General features: G+C 36.1%; 1 protein-coding gene across 2 annotated transcripts in view; it reads right to left on the bottom strand.

Annotated features, from left to right (window-relative positions):
- The window catches only part of PLXDC2 (plexin domain containing 2), a 470,147-nt gene that overhangs the window by 49,682 nt on the left and 402,279 nt on the right, over positions 1-18,186 (bottom strand). Inside the window, exons 11-12 of one of the 2 annotated variants that reach the window (XM_024346245.3) lie at positions 16,842-16,992; positions 15,320-15,358 (exon numbers count right to left, since the gene is read on the bottom strand). In XM_024346245.3, coding sequence (XP_024202013.1) covers positions 15,320-15,358; positions 16,842-16,992 — 190 coding nt within the window. The remainder of the gene's footprint in view (positions 1-15,319; positions 15,359-16,841; positions 16,993-18,186) is intronic. The other variant, XM_063781455.1, reaches the window with a different exon arrangement.

Below are 18,186 nucleotides of genomic sequence, written 5' to 3'. Positions count from 1 at the left end.
TGACTGCCCCTTAGCTACCGCAGCACCAAGTCTCCTGAAATATAAAGCTCTATGTCTTGAATGTGGAACAGAACACGTTTAGTTGAGGGAGTGCGCACTGGTCCTGAACTGACCTGTTCCACCAAACCACCTTTGCAAACAGACTCTGCTGTGTGGGCATATGACACTTCCACAAGTTGTATAGTTGCAAGGGCTTTGGTCTTAAAGTGTTGGGGGATGGGATTCAAGAAGAAGTTAAGGTTCCCTTGGACTTTAAAACTCTTTGATTTGCTGGCCAGGCACGGTGGCTCACATCTGCAATCCCAGCACTTAGTAAAGCTGAGGCGAGAGGATCACTTGAGGCCAGGAGTTTGAGACCAGCCTGGGCAACATAGTGAGATCCCATCTCTACAAAAATTAAAAAAAAAAAAAAAGTAGGTGGGCATGGGGGTGCACAACTGTAGTCCCAGCTACTCAGGAGGCTGAAGTGGGAGGATTGCTTGAGCCCAAGAGTTCCAGGCTGAAGTCAGCCATGATTGCACCACTGCACTCTAGCCTGGGTGACAGAGTTAGACCATGCCTGCCTCTAAAAAATAAATAAATAAAAATAACTCTATGATTAGGCAAAGTTGGTGCTGCTATGTTTTTTTTGAGACACTGGATGGCTTTAATAGGAGAATAGCAAACAAGTGACTATATACTCTACTGGACCGTATTAGAAGCAACCCTCCTGGCAGGACAGCAGGGTGATAAAGAGCACACAGCATGCCTGGAAATCAGAGCCCTTGGTGCTATAGACCAGCTACATTCCTTAGAAACCATGTGACTATGAACAAATTACTTAAATCCCTGAGCTTCTGAGACTTCAAGTGTAAAATGGGATTACAAATAGTACTTTCTTCTTAGGGTGCTGTGAGGATTAAATGAGTTAAACATGCAAAGCCCTCAGAAGACTGCCTGGTATATTGTTAATAGCCCAATAATTGCTAGATAATTTTATCATTATTATCAACTACATGGGAAGTTGTGCACCCCCATGCCCACCTACTTTTTTTTTTTTAATTTTTGTAGAGATGGGATCTCACTATGTTGCCCAGGCTGGTCTCAAACTCCTGGCCTCAACTGATCCTCTCGCCTCAGCTTCACTAAGTGCTGGGATTGCAGATGTGAGCCACCGTGCCCGGCCAGCAAATCACAGAGTTTTAAAGTCCAAGGGAACCTTAACTTCTTCTTGAATCCCATCCCCCAACACTTTAAGACCAAAGCCCTTGCAACTATACAACTCGTGCAACTATACAACTCGTATCAACTACATGGGAAGAAAAACATGAATCACATGATCAGAAATGTGAAATTTTATGCCTTGTAATTAGAGATGCTGGTTCACCAAGGATAAGCTTTTTATTATTATTATCATTTGGCTTTACTTGAGAATTTTAAGAAGCCTGGAAGAATTTATTCACAGGAATTTAAAAAAAAACTATGCCTAGTTTATGAAAACATATCAAAATGCTTCTTTTCTTTCTTCTTTTTTTACTTTTACAGAGGCCAAATTTGCATATTTGAAATACAGGAATTTTAAATGTACAATTTGCCAAATTTTTATAACTGTATATACCAAGTAACCATCACCCAAATCATATGAAACACTTCCATTCCCCCATAAAGTTCTCTTGTCTCCACCTACAGTCATCCTAACAGCCCCGACCAACACCGCATAGGCAACCACTGTGCTGATTTCCATTATTGTAGATTAGCTTGATTTTACTTGAAATTCACATAAATTGAATCACACTACATGTACTCCACTGTGTCTGGCATCTTTTGCTTAACAATGTTTTAGGACGCATCTGTTTTATTGCATGTATCAGTAGTTCATATTTTTTTTCTGCTGAATAGTAATCCCTTGTGTAACATGCACTCAATTTGTTTATTCTTCTGTTGATGAACATCTGGACTATTTCTAGTTATTGACAATTATGAATTAAGTTGCTATGAATATTCTCTTACAAGTTTTGTGTGTCTGTGTGTGCGTGTGTGTGTGTGTGGACATGTTTTCTTTTTAAAATAAATACATAGAAGTGGAATTCCTGGCTTAAAAGGACAGAACTTTATAAGAAACTGCCAGAGAGTTTTCTGAAGTGATTGCACAACATCACACTCCAATCAGAAATGTATAGAGTTCAAGTGCACCATATCCTCATCAATATTAGTGTTGTGTAGTGTTTAGCTATCCTAATGGGCATGATGTGGTATCCCATTCAAGTTTTGGTTTATTGTTACTTTATAGGAGTTATTTATATTTTCTGGATACAAGTCCTTTGTAATATAAGCATACTGTAAATATATTCTCTTATCTGTAACCTGCCTTTTCATTTTCCTAACAGAGTTTTTGATGAACACAGAATTTAATTTTTTTTTTTTTTTGAGATAGGGTCCTGTTCTGTCACCCAGGTTGGAGCTGGAGTGAGGTGATCAAGTCAGTCTCCCAGGCTCAAGTGATCCCCCTGACTTGAGCCTCCCACATAGCTGGGACTACAGGCGTATGCCATGATGTCTGGTTAATTTTTTAATTTGTTTGTAGAGACAGAGTCTCGCAATGTTAGCCACTCTGGTCTCCAACTCCTGGGCTCAAGTGCTCCTCCTGCCTTGGTCTCCCAAAGCGCTAGGATTACAGGCATGAGCCACTGTGCCCAGCTCCAGGCTTCGAATTTTGATGTTTATAATTTTTTTAAAAATCCATCTTCTTAGAGATATTAAATTTATTAAAATTTTCAAAAAAATAGCTTATGACTATGTTAATATTCTCTGTTATTTGTCTGTTTTTTATTTTATTTTTCTACTCTTATTTCCTTCTTTTAAAATTAATATTTTTAATAAAATTGTAATTTTAGGCACAATTATTTTGAGATAATCTTAATTGGCTTATCTACTTAAATTGAACACATGAGTTTTTAATTTTAAACCTTTTTTCCTTTCTAATCCTTTCTAGTATAAACATTTAAAACTATAAATTTCCTTCTAAATACTTTTTAGCAGCATTCTACAAATTTTGGTATTTTGTATCAGTTATCATTCCATTAAAATATTTTGTAATTTTCCTTATAGTACTTTTCTTCAATATATATTTTACATATATCAAACATTTATATATATTTGTATATATTTGTCAATATTCACATATATTTATATATATATTAGAAGTTTGATTTGCATTTCACATATTTGAGGATTTTGTAGATATATTTTTCTCCCAACTTCATTAAGCATAATTGACAAATAAAAATTGTATATATTTACAGCACACAATATACTTTTTTGTTATATATATACATTGTGGAATGATTAAACCAAGGTAATTAACATATCTATTCACCTCATATACTTATCATTTTTGTGTGTGGTGAGAACATTTAAGATCTACTTTCTTATCAATAGACATTATATTGTTACTGCTTCTCGTTTGATTCTTTTGCAGTCAAAGAGTGTAGTCTATAAGACCACAATCTAGAAATTTAATATTTTTTATGGCTCAACATATGGTCTACTTTGGTGACCGTTTCATGTGAACTTGAAAAAAAAAACCCTCCAGGGACACTGCTGGATTATGACAAAGTGGTTGTCAGTATTGTTCAAATATATACCCTTCTTAATTTTTTTTTTTTTTTGTCTAACTTAAAAAAATTATAATGGTTCCTAAAGAAATGACACTGTTTTCCTTTTTTTTTTTTTTTTTTTTTTTTGAGACAAGGTCTCACTCTGTAGCCCAGGCTGGTGTGACCATGGGCTCACCATGGTGTGAACTGGTGTGACCATGACTCACTGCAGCCTGGACCTCCTGGGCTCAGGAGATCCTCCCACCTCAGCCTCCCATGTAGCTGGGACTACAAGTGCACGCCACCATGCTTGGCTAAATTTTTTGTATTTTTAGTAGAGATGGGGTTTCACCATGGTGCCCAGGCTGGTCTCAAACTCCTGGGACCAAACAATCTGCCCTCCTCGGCCCCGCAGATTGCTGGGATTACAAGCATGAGACAGCATGCCTGGCACCTTTTTTTCCTTTTCATATTTTCCTCTGTTAATTCTCCTTGTCTTTAAATCTAATTTAAGCCTACTGAATTTGATATTTATATAGGCATTCCAGCTTTTCTGTGGTTATATTTGCAGTGTACATATTTTTCTATAATTTTACCTTGAAGTATTTTATATCTTTGTCTTTATTTTTCACATACATTTCTTATACACAGCATAGAGTTGGATCTGGCTTTCTTAAAAGTCAGTGTGATAGCCTATGCTTTTAATGAAAGTGTTTATTTTATTTACATTTGAAATAGTTACTAGTAAGGTTGTATTTGGTCTGCCATTTAGCTATTCGTTTTCTTTGTGTTCATCTATTATATGGTCCTTTGTTCCTTCTTTCTTGTCTTTTTCAGGTTAAACAAATATTTCTTATAATTCCATTTAAATTCCTCCAATGAATTTTGAGCTGTATGTTTTTGCATTTTTTTTTCTTTAGTGGCTGGTGAGTATGTTAACTGTGTTAAAAATCACTTATGGCTGACACTTTATCCAACAAGTTGTTAATTTTTTACTGTAACTGAAATAACATTCGGTCACAGTAGCTTACAAAACTGTTACAAATTAGTTTCAGATAATTAACTGCTGTCCTTAGTACCCAAGTTACATTAAAAATCTTGCACAAATAATAATTCGAGCTCTGAAGAATAAAACTAAAGCAAAAATTAGTCTTAACGGGAGGAGCAAACCATTGAAAACCTAGCTGTTTTGAAGAAGATTAACGAAATTTACCACCTAATGGATTAAACTACTCTCTTTAAAGCATTATGCCATTTTGAGACTAGCATATCTTTTCTCCCCATCAATCATCAACATCAATTCCTTTTTTTTTTTTTTTTTTTTTTTTTTGCTTAAAGTGGATCGGCATATTACGTGAGTAATACGCATGGCTAATTCAAGCACACTTGAACAAAATTCAGTGTTGAAATCATACAACCTCAAGGAATGCTACCAAGTTTAGGAGGCTGCAAACACACCCTGATGGGTCTTTTACACATCAGCAGTTGGCTTCCTTCCCATTCCTGTTTCATGTTTTATGGGTCTTTCAATTCCTAAACACCATGACCTCTGCCCTCTTCCCACTCACTCTCACCACATTACTTGTGTCTTACTCTATGGAGAAAACAGCAATCTCAGATGAAACCCCCTCCATTTCTCCCTCCCGTCTCCCTTCCCTCATTCATGCTGATTGGCCCCACCCATGCTTGTGGATATATCACTTCACTCCCAGTCATCTTTTGACTCTTTTTCTTCTTATGGGGTCTTTCTCCTCAGCACCTGTGACAGGTAAACAACAGCATTAAGAATCTCTACTTCCCTTCTTCCCTTTTTCTTGAAAAAGCAGTCTGTCCTTGTGGACTCCAATTTCCTCGTTGTCCACAGAATCCTCACATTCTGCCTGGAGATTGTACAATGGTGGATTGTTATGCAATCCAGTCAAGATCAACAAATGTCTTTATGCCACCAACTCTCATGGTCACCTTTCTCTGTGTGTTTTTTTTAACTTGACTTGTCTGCAACATTGACACTGTTCACTACTTCCTCCTTGAAATTTTCTTCTCTTTTGGTTTCTGTGATACCAAACTTTTTCTGTTTTCTTGCTGTCTCTATGACACTCTTGATTTTATTCACAGGACTTTAAATCCTGTATTCCCTCTCTAGTCTTTGGCCCTCCCTCCCTTCCTTCCTTCCTTCCTTCCTGCTTCCTTCTTTCCTTCCTTGTTTCCTCCCTCCCTTCCGCCCTTCCTTCCTTCTTTCCTCCTTCCTTCCTTCCTTGCTGCCTTCCTGGCTTTTTTCTTATTTTTTAATTTTTTTTTGGAGACTCACTCTCACCTAGGCTGGAGTGCAGTGGTGCAATCACGGCTCACTGCAGCCTTGACCTCCCAGTCTCAAGCAATCCTCCCACCTCAGCCTCCACAGTAGTTAGGACTACAGGTGTGTGCCACCATGTCTTGCTAATTTATGTATTTTTTTGTAGAGACAGGGTTTCCCTGTGTTGCCCAGGCTGGTCTCAAGCTCCTGGGCTCAGGTGATCCACCCAGCTCAGCCTCCCAAAGTGCTGGGATTACAGGCGTGAGCCACCGTGCCTAGTCACTCTTTTCATCTTTATACTATCTTCCCATACCTAATTCATCTCCTTAACTTCAACTGTCATTTATATGCTGCTGATGCCTAAATTTGTATCTTATGGTTATATTTCTCAAGTTAATTTCAAGCTTATATGGAAAAATGCCTACTGACATTTTCATTTAGATATCAACATCAACATGCTCAAATTAAATTCACTGCTTACCCCCTTTCTCTTCCTGTATTTCCTATTCAATGGCACCACTGTCCACCCAGATAACTTACGCCCATGTCCTGGGAACCACCTTCGTCACTTTCCTATGATGTAAATCATACATCCAATCAAATATTAGCTCATGTAGCTTCTACTTCATTAGTAAATACTTCTCGTGTGCATTCTCTTTTTTTATTCCCATTGTCAACTACTACTTTTTTTTAGCCTCTGACCATTGCTTCTATGGATTACTAGTATAACCTACTAACTAGATTTTCTGGCCTCTCAGTCTTACTCCTGTCCCTCCTGTTCCCTGAAATACTTCAAGGGTCAACTACTAAACATGTAAAATGTGTCCTGACACTCCCTTATCAAAATGACACAAACGGTTCCCAAGATCTCTAGGTTAAAGTTCAAACTCCATTGCCTGGCATAAAAGACTATGAATGCTGACACTCCACTTATTCTGATACTTTATGGCTGGTGAGGTTGAGAAATAAGCCCACCTTCTCAGCCTCACCAGCCTTAAAGCACTATGTATATATCTTTACCCCAGGAAAATCAAATCTGGCAGCTCTTTGGAGTTATCCAACCAGATCTTGATGTTTCATGCTTCTGAACCTCTTTCTATGTCAATCCCTTTCCTGAAATTCTTTTCTTCTCTCCCTTTCCTCAGAAATCCTGCCCATACTTCAAAACTTGGATCAAGTATCACCTATTCTTGTAATTTCATTTTTGTTTAGATACCTCTTCTCTGTTCTTCTGTAGTTTTTCTTGACTCTATCTTTGCACTCTTCACACTATACTTAAATATCAATTTACTTCTCTATGTCATCCCCTTAGGCCACTTGCTTCTTTAGGACAGGCATTAGACCGTGTAGATCTTTGCATCTTCATCACCTAACGATGGGCCTGGTACACAATAGTTGAAGAAATGTTTCCCGAGCAAATCAAACCAAGTCAAATCAATTCAGCATCAAAGTTAATTGATGTTTTAGTGACATACATATTTTAGTGGTATAGGGCCATCTACTATAATCACTAGACATTTCATGTTTAAAAAAGAATAATCACTTTACACATGTAGAACACGCCGAGAAGGGGCATTGGAAATATTGGGTAACACAAAACCTGTTCCTGGGGCCCCTCATATATCTCAGATTCCAAAATCTAATGGTATATGGAAGTTTCTTTCCTCCAGTAGAAGGTTCCCTGGTCCAGGTTTCTGATAGGAACAGGGCAGGTAGAAAATGAGACAGGAGGCGGACACTGAAAGGAAAGTAGGTATCCACCAAAGGGAGGTGGTCAATTATTTTGCTGATGGCAAATGGAAAGTGCATTTAGAGCTACTTTGTGGAAGCCATCTGTGTGCATTTCCTAAGAGGCACTCTGCTATATCATCTCGTTCTGTGTTCTATCAGCAGCATAAACTCTAACTACACATTCTATCTACAAATTAACCTACAGGGGAAAAAGTATATCCTGATGTGATTTTTCTTTTTCTTTTATTTTCCTATGCTGGACAACAATTTGTAAAACTATTAGGCTGAACAATGAAATTGCAGCCTTTCTGGGTCAAAAATGTTTTGTAAAAATCAGCAATTTCATATGGTTCAACAAAATACAGAAAATGTAACTAACTACCTTTACTAAAACAAATACATTTGTCAACAGCTTAAATCAGGGGTGTCCAATATTTTGGCCTCCCTGGGCCACACTGGAAAAAGAATTGTGTTGGACCACACATAAAATACACTAACACCAACAATAGCTGCTGAGGGTTGGACAAGCTTGGCTTAAATGGACTCATTTTCACTTACTATATTAACATGAGTTAGGAGGTATAATGGATATAATGCTTTTGGATTCCTTTCCCTGGCAGAGTAAGATGTAGTTTCTGCATGTAGAAAGAAATAATTTCTTGTTGCCACCAATTAAAATACTGTTTCAGGAGAGCCAGGAAGTATAGGTGAGGACCAATGGACCAACAGGTAATTTCAGAGTAAAATACGTTATTCTTCTTTTGGTCAAATATCCATTCACCTCTTGATACTCCAAGTGTAGTCTGTGGCTTGGTGGCAACTGCATTATCAAAGTGCTTGTAAAAAATGTAATGCAAAGGTTTGGGCTTCACCCCAGAACTACCATATCAGCATATGCATTTTAACAAGAATCTCCACCCACAGTGATTCTGAGCGTTCTTAGTATTTATGCATTGAATCAGACCATTTATTATCAACTTAACATTGGAATAATCTGGGAATTAAAAAAAATTGGTGCTCTGGTTCCAGCCCTAGAGGCTAATATTTAATTGTTATGGAGAATAGTTTGAGTGTAGAAATTTTGTAAGTTGGAATAATAAAATAACAATTACATCTCAGACTGGAACCAGGGGATTTAAATGTACAGAAAAAGTGAAGAACCACAACTCTAGATAAAAGTTTGGGAGAGAAATCCTAAATTCCAGGGAAATCTCAAATTAACATTGTAAAGTAGAAGAACTTTTCAGTATGATGATACATATATACTTAGAATAGGGTTAGTGCTGTCATGAAAAGTAGTCAAACAAACCAAACATAAAACTAAATGTCAAGATGTTTTACAGTTTTAAAAACAGAAAGTGATAGATATTCAATAGCCTGTCAAAATGAAATAACAGTTTCCCTTTGCTCATAGGACTATGATCTACACAAAAGAAGTGTACAAAAAAAATCAACGAAAAGTAGAAAAAAAAGGAAGATATGTTGCTTTGATGATTTATGTATGAAAGTCAAAAAATAATTTGACTGAATGACAAATGACTAGACGCTTGATCTATCACTACAGACTTGGTAATAAAAATATAACCTTAGAAGTATTCCAGGAAAAAGGCAGAATAATGTTCTAAAATTTTATCTTGGGATGAAAAGTCTTATGATATCTTCAGAAATAGAAAGCTAAACGCAACAGAAATAGAATTTAGACCAGCCATTCCATAGGACTTCATTCAAAGTATATCTGTTTTAATTCTTAGAAATCAATCACTTTGTAGATTTGTACCTCTGTATTAACTTAAACATGATCTTCAAACTGCTTAACATATCAACTTTGGTATCTCCTTGATGGGGACACCATCCTCTGACTTAAAAATGCAGCCTTTCAGAGTTCAGGTTCATAAAATTCCCAGCAATAAGAAGAAATGATAAAAATGCTGTCACCTGGAGTGCTGATACTTTAAATATTATCAACAATTAAGAACTTATATTTAAATATTTTTTAAGCAAACCTTAACTCGATCAAAGAGAAGAAACTTTAAATGAACCAAGAGATAATGCAGTTTTTGGTATTTTGATAAATCTCAGTTAACCAATTTTGAATAATGAAATCAAATCAGAATTTCAGAGCTTGAAATAATTTTAACATCTGCAGTGTAGCAGAGTGGCACAATTCAGTTTGCTAGACTGAGTTGAATCTGGTTGAAGACTTTAGTTTTCAATTAAAAATCCTGCCATTGATTCAACTTGCAAATGTCTTCTCAGCCCTGGGTATAACTTTATCCAGTTTGCATTTTGAAGACATTTACATTTCTAATTAGGAAGTGAATGCCACTTGGAAGCAACCTAATCAAATGTCAAAGAAGACATTTAATAGTTGTACCTGCTAAAATATATAGCTAGGTCATTTTTTAAAAAATGTAACTCTTCTAGTCAGCTACTTCTAGGATTTCAAAATCCAAAAGAAATGTTATAAATGCATATAAATGCATTTCCAAAAGAAAATGTTATAAATGCATACAACCATTACTCAAAGAAATACAGACATTTAAAAAATACAGCCGGGTGCAGTGGCTCACACCTGTAATTCCAGCACTTTGGGAGGCCGAGATGGGTGGATCACCCGAGGTCAAGAGTTTGAGATCAGCCTGGCCAACATGGCGAAACCCCATTTCTACTAAAAATACAAAAATTAGCCAGGCATGGTGGCATGTGCCTGTAATCCCAGCTACTTGGGAGGCTGAGACAGGTGAATCACTTGAACCCAGAGGTGGAGGTTGCAGTGAGCCAAGATTGCACCACTGCACTCCAGCCTGGGGGACAAAGTGAGACCCTAACACACACACAAAAAAAATGCATTCTAGGATTTTAGGTACCCCTTACAGGTGAATTAAATCCACATTTCTAGAGAAGCCAAGAAGGCTTAAAGAATCTTAAATCAGATTTTGAACATAAACTAGAGCATAGGGCTGTAACTTAGAGATCACATGACAAGGATTCTGACAACACTGAAACACACAAGAGAATTAATGCATTGTGATTTTCACAGAAAGGATTAAATGGAAATGAATACACAATTACATGAGAAAGGGAAATTTCACTTTCAAATATTTTAAGTATAATCAGTTGTTATAGAAAAGGTGAACTATAGTAGGTATAAGTAAAATAGCTTATTGTGGCATTTCCCATGGGAAGGTTGATTGTAAGAGATCTAGGCTGGGCAGGATGGCTTACACCTGTAATCCCAGCACTTTGGGAGGCCAAGGCAGGTGGATCACCTGAGGTCAGGAGTTTGAGACCAGCCTGACCAACATGGTGGAAACCCTGTCTCCACTAAAAATACAAAATAAGCCAGGTGTAGTGGAACACACCTGTAGTCCCAGCTACTCGGGAGGCTGAGACAGGAGAATCGCTTGAACCCAGGAGGCAGAGCCTGCAGTGAGCCAAGTTCGCGTCACTGCACTCCAGCCGGGGGGACAGTGCGAGACTCAATCTCAAAAAAAAAAAAATTCAATTCTGTGAAAGAGAAGGACTATCATGATGTTGTTAAAGACTTGGAATTTGCATCACGGCTAAATAGATTCACATCCCAGCTCTGCCATGTGCTAGCTACATAACTTAACATTTTTGTACCTCTGTTTCCTTGTCTATAAAGAATAAATAATAATAGACCAAGTCAGGGATGTTGTGTGAAGTAAAAGAGTTAATTAAGGTGTAGCATTTAGAATGGTGTCTGGGACACAGCAACCATTCAATTCAATAAACATTCTTCCTCTCTCCTCTTCTTCTGCCACTTTTTCTTCCTTTCTCTTTCCTGTCCCTTCTCCTCTTCTTCCTCCTCTTGTTTTTCACATAAACAAGAGACAGATAAACTATCTGATTATACCTATGTATTACTCTAAACTTAATATTACACACGTAACTGGAAATATTTGAGTTGGAGATAAAATGATGTCTTTACATAAGATCTTCTTTTTAATTTTTTTATTTAATTTTTTTTTTTTAAGGACAGGGTCTTGCTATGTTGCCCAGTTTGGCCTTGAGCTCCTGGGCTCATACAATCCTCCTGCCTCAGCCTCCTGAGTAGCTGGGACTACAGGCCCATGCCACCACACCTGGCTCTGCAATGGATCATCTGCGTTTTTAGAACCAGCCATTTCAATGGTCAATCAAAGCTCTATCTTACTAAAGAGACCTGAATTTATTAGGTATCTTTCTCTTTTGTTTCAATTTTTTCATGTTCCTTTTTCCAAATTATTTAGAGAGCTTAGAATTTCCACTCAACCCTGAAGACTAATAAAACTTCTCCAATCAAACAACTATCCTGAAACTTTAAGAGGCTCTAACTGGACCTAATATAAACGTATCAGGAAACTCACTGCACAATTGAAGATTCATCAAGAGTGACTTAGCAGATTGTAACTCAGTCTGGGTCCTCTCAATGAGAAACCCTGTTGTGTGACTTAGGTATCCAGCTGCTCAGAAGTATTTAATGCTTTCATATCAAAGATGAAAGAAAAATCTCCTGGAAACTGAATGTATAATCATGTCAGCAGTGGATCCCATTAAGAAAATCAACTATTTTAACCCATGGAAATGACCCAGAAACACTCAGAGAGAAAGTAATGCAATAACTAAGAAAGACAATGTAGGGAAAGGCAGTCATTTGTTTCTAGCTACTTACTGACTACTTTGAAAAATGTCACCCTTTTTCCAGAAAAGTACAGGCCCCTAAATAAAAATGCTTTTAAGAACAGCCAATTAGTCACCAAAAAGTAACTATGTGAGATGACAGACCTGTCAATCTGCTTTATTATTGTAACAATGGTATTTTCTATATGTAGTCCCATAAATTCATGTTGTAAACCTCAAATATACATATTAAAACTTATTTTTAAAAACAGCGGTCCAATTAAATAAATTAAATCAAGAAATCAAATGTGTTAAAATTCTTTGCAACAATACAAATAAATTTACAAAAATTTGTTAGCTTGCATGTTTTTAAAAATTAACCTCAGTAAATGTTAGAAAATATTAAATTAGGCACACTTATTCATTATTACCTCAATCTTGCAGAAATGTTTATTAAATTGGAGTGAAAGGACGATTCTGAAATGTTTTCAATATGCTTAATTAAATAATGAAGTTAGATTTAAATTGGTAATCCTTCCTGCATCTCCACATTCCATAAAATAAAAAACAATAGCACACTTACTTAGTCAGGATGCTATAAAAAGCAGTGTGTGATTTCCCTTAAGTACCCTTTTGAAGAACCGTTTATCTTAATACTAGTCAGGCTGGTCTGTTCTAACTGCGCTTGAATGTTTTCAGGAAAAGTGCTTTGTTAACAACCATAGATATAAAAAGAGTCTGAAGTCTAATTGCGATATTTTGGAATTCTCATGAATGCCTGCTGCATATCAATTATGTAAATATCATCTGAGAATCCAACAGTTGACTCTCTAGTATACCAAAAATCCTATGCTTAAATCGTAGGATTTACTTAACAATTTCTTAGCATCATAAGGCACTGCTTTAAGAAAATCTTCGAAGTTTTATGATTCTTTGATGGCTCAAACAAAACTAAGTATTTTCATTGCGATAAATGGTAATGTTCTAGAAAACTCTTTATCAAAGTATATTCCATAAAACATTAAGTGCATGACATACTACTCATAAAAAAAGTGTTGGCCGTGCGTGGTGGCTCACGCTTGTAATCCCAGCACTTTGGGAGGTAGAGACGGGTGGATCACCTGAGGTCAGGAGTTCAAGACCAGCTTGGCCAACACGATGAAACCCCGTCTCTATTAAAAATACAAAAATTAGCCAGGCGTAGTGATGGGCGCCTGTAATCCCAGTTACTCAGGAGGTTGAGACAGGAGAATCGCTTGAACCCAGGAGACAGAGGTTGCAGTGAGCTGAGATTGTGCCACTACACTCCAGCCTGGGCAACAACGAGTGAAACTCGGTCTCAAAAAAAAAAAAAAAAAAAAAAAAGTGTTAAGAGCAAGCAGTGGAGACATGCCAGTATGAATTCTTTATAACCGTCTTGAAGATTACTCAGGATGCATGTTCTCTCAAAGCAGAGATTTGTCTAAGTCTTGTTCACTTCTGTAGCCCCAAGCCAGCAACAATGCTTGGCAATTAGCAAGCATTGAGCAGAAATCAATGAATGAATGAATTATCAGTTTTCCAGCAGGGAAATTTCTTTAACTTTTTTTCCAGAGTCTCTCACACTTATTCGATCACAAGAATCCTTTGTTTGTTTTTTCCTATTAGCAGGATAGAATATTTTAGATAAACAAAATAAAGAAAGAAGGAAAGGAAGGGAAGGAAGGAAAGAAAGGAAGGAGAGAGAAAGCATAGAAAAAAATCTAACAAATATACATATAATGACCACCCATATTAAAATTTAAAGGTAACAAGTAAAAGAGAAGTCTCTTGGGGACTCTTCCCCCATTCCATTAACTTTATACCCCGTCTCTTCCCTCAAAATGAGGTAACCCCAACATAGGGCTTATGTCCATATGCTACTAACATCCTCCTCTGGGAAATTCTTAATTGAAGGATTGCTAAAGTCCCTTTATGCCCTAAGATTTTAATATATTTCTAGCTAGTATATATTTTGCAGATGATCATTTCTAAAACTATTCACTTACTGCATTAATACAATGATGAATAAGAAATGAATGAAATAAAACACGACAAAATGATGCAAGACAAGGGGAAATTGATATAATGGTATTTATGAACAGGCTAACTGTTCTCTCTTTCAGATGGATTGATATAAATTCTAAAGACATATATAGATATAAACAATGTCCTAAAAAGGCATGGAAGTACTAGCTACTTAACCTAAACTGAGGGGTTTTGAAACTATTCTCTACCATTATAGAGAAAAATATGCTTAACATGTATATATTGGATTTTGACTTACTCAAGAAATCATCTAGGGCTTTAAAGGCAAAACCATGCCTAGATCAAAGTCACAATGTGCTCACATTTACATAAAGATGCTGCCAAGAAGAGGACACCCTTTCCCTGAGCTGAATAAACAATTACTAATGAAAATCTCTTTTATTAAGACCCAGCATACATGAGCCAACATAGTTTAAAAGGAAAAAGATCTATTTCTAAAAACATAGCCAATATCGTTCACAATATTGTTTCAGTGAAACTTTTTTCCCTCAAATTTTCCAGTACCATTATAGATATTTCTAAATTGTCTTGGAAAACCTTTAAGTATGTTACCAACAAGATATTCTTTCAGATATCTAAGTTTTGTTCTTTGCTTCATAGAGCTGATAAAAAGACCTAGGACAATATATTTTCATACTTGCTGTATTTCTAATTTTATGCATAGAAGGTGCTGACCAAGGAGACAATTTAGTGAAATACAATTGAACCCAATACCTGTAGCTGTGTAGATAACTACACACCACTATAATACAACAAAGACTAGACCAACAAAGAATAGCAAGATGTGTGGTTGAATTTTCCACTTTATCATTGGGAATTGGTGTCACAGTTTTATACACAAACACAAGGGTGAGGATTTCATTTCACTTTCAAGCCAACCCACTGACTCCTTCCCATGTTAAATCCCAACGGAGAATAAAACACAACCTCGCCTTTTATCTAGAAGCCCGTATTGCCTTTCTCATATTAAAATAAATGAAATGAATTCATATTTAAAAGATGTTTATGAAAGAAAAGTATCAATTCCTACCTCCATTATCTTTTAGATGTAGTGCTATCTTGGTATCATCTGGAAGAGAAATTCAAAGTTACTATAACAGAAAAGGATTGATTTCAAAGGAGCATAAATCTTATGACTAGTAATTGTCTACTAACTGCCTTGGTCGGAACATGACTAGATTTTGATAATTTATTGTGGTAATTTCTAGTGCAATGAGAGCAAGTCCTTGCTTTACATGATGTAGTTCTAAAATTTCCTACAGAGATTGTAATGTCAAGATTTTGGTAACATCTTGAATGATCCTTAAGATCTACAAGAAAAGTAAGCAGTAATAATTAAAAGTTAAAATACAGCTATTTTTAATTCTCTAAAATCACTTATTGTAATTAGAACCTATAGTTATGACCTTATTTATTCATTTTAAAAAATCAAGATCAAGGAAAATCCAAATTAATTGTGATAGTTAAGATTTGTCAATATTTACAAATTTAACTCCAAAAGTTAAATGTTTACCCATTGCTAGAAAGGATGACCAAAATTCTATATAAAGAGATCTTATCCTGACTGAACAAAATGTAGGATATGCTTTTTTATTTTACTGGTTATATTTCACTCTAAAGGGTAGGGTTTAAATTATAGGAATATTTTCGTGGACTTTAATATAATAATCCAAAATAATATGGATTAAAAGATAATGTTGCTTTTAAAAGCAGTAAAATGCACTTAGCAGCTGCTTTCCACCCCACTTTATTCCAGTTCACCTTATAATATCAAATTAAATTCCAATTAAAAGTTCCATATTTAATTTAATTTTTTATTCAAGCCAAAGAAAGTGAGGCTTATAACACTAAACAAGTAAGACCCATTTATCCCCCTCAAACCTGATTCGTGGCCAGTCTTATGTTTCTGCCCTCTCCCTCCTGGTGGTATCATTCAGAATAGAAAATTATCTTATGTTGGGTAATACACTTTCTTCCTCCTGAGCTGTGCCCAAGCATTAACACTCTCTAGTATTTCTGCCTTCCTTAGAAGAGGAAATAGTTGTTTTCAAGGACAATTTCTATGACACATACAGTGTTTCTGTATAGGTTATAGACCAATATATTTTATTGACTGCATTCTGGAAAACATTAGAATTATATATTAATAGAATTATTTATTGTTCAGAATCCAGAATCAACGGACATTTTATATGCATTTTGCCTTTCTAACCTGTGATTGTGAAGTTGGATTTGCTTAGTACAAAATTTAGCCACATAGGAAGAAATCTGTATTTCTTTTCTAGGAAGGAGAGGACAAGAAGCCAGAATCAATGGTAAAAGCTATGTCTTAAAAAAAGGCACAGTGCATTAAAAGAATCCCAGCATTTACTTTTCGTTCATAATAATTTTGTCTTTTTCCCCTTTGGAAATCCCTTAGAAATCCAGTTTGCCAAAGAATAACTTTAGAGAGACCTAGAGAGTAGGAGCTATTCCAGTACATGTCAACACAGTGATTTTTCCTTCCTTCAGGGGGAAAAAAAAAAAAAAAAAGCAAACTATCTCTTGGGTACCTTCTGTAGGGAGGCTGGTGGGAAACTGAGAAGTCACTGCTCTTCTGGTGGTAGTTAGGACCCTGAACTGGGTGGTTGTCGCTCCTACGGTTGTGGTGGTTCGAGAAGAAGTTTCCACTGGTTCTGTATTCTCACACATCTTCTCTTTTGACTAGTAAGAGAAAAGAAAAGGAAAACAAATGGAGTGATCACAAATCTATTTTTAGAACTTACATCAAAGAAGCTGGGCTGTAAAGCACAAAAGCCTCTCATATCAAGACAAGGAATAAATTACTTTTGTACAAGACTATATTAATGATTTTGCTAATTTATGAAGTTTATAAAATAGGAAAGAGAAAAAGATGGATGGAACAAGGCATTTCCCTTTTTAGATATTTAGGTTTCATCATTTACTGCTGTTAAGCTTTCATATTACTGTTTACCTTGCCCTAAATTTTACATAGGTATATTTATAAAAGACACACTGTCAAAAGGGAAAATTTATACTAGAAGAAAAACAGGTGCATAAAGATAAGGTTTAAAACATACTCAGGTTTGTGGAGAAAAAGTGCATTCCTTTCGTATCAAACTGACAATGCTAAATCCGAAATATTTGCTAACTTCCCCATACTACTTCATTGTTTCAAAAATCATCTGTCACAAGTTGAATGAATGTCTAAAATTTTGTTTTCCTTTATGAAATATTCAAAACCACATAAGCAACGGATTGAACAGAACTCATGTAATCACTCAGCCTATCTTCCTCCTAGCAGAGCTATATTGAAAACATCAGGAAATGAGACATACTGAATTTTTTATTTTTAATTTCTGAAAACAAATCCTACAACCTTCACTGGTAACAACCTCCAACATCCAAACTTTTATAGCTTAGAAGTTGGTGTTTCTATCCACCTTTTGTGCCTCAGTGGACTCCCTCTCTCAGGTAGGCCTTGAGTAGAAAATAACTATTCTGGACATGAGTGGTTCTCATCCCACATTTTAAAATTATTGTTAAATAAATATCATTCTTAAACTTCTCTCATCATTAGTGGAGCACTAGGTGCCTTTCCCCTTGTTAATGCAGACTTCCTGAGACAGCCTCCTTTTCATTAATAGGATATGAAACAGGTTTATTCTCCACTTTAAGTCTAAACATACCAGGGTCTCATTTAATTCCCCAAATTCCAGTTCCTGCACCTCTGAGCCCCATTAATCTAATTATTTCCTTTCAGATACCACTTTAGTTGTCATCCCCACACCCTGGACTATATCTGTAGTGGAAAATGTTTTAGATCTGAAATCATAAGCTCAGTTATCCTTTTTCCATCTATCCCTGTACCTGTGAACTCCAATTCTTCTTATTCTT

This window comes from Pan troglodytes, chromosome 8, assembly GCF_028858775.2.
Source record: "Pan troglodytes isolate AG18354 chromosome 8, NHGRI_mPanTro3-v2.0_pri, whole genome shotgun sequence".
Lineage (NCBI taxonomy): Eukaryota > Metazoa > Chordata > Mammalia > Primates > Hominidae > Pan > Pan troglodytes.
Note: the sequence above shows the minus strand (reverse complement) of the source record. Positions and strands in the feature narration are given on the sequence as shown.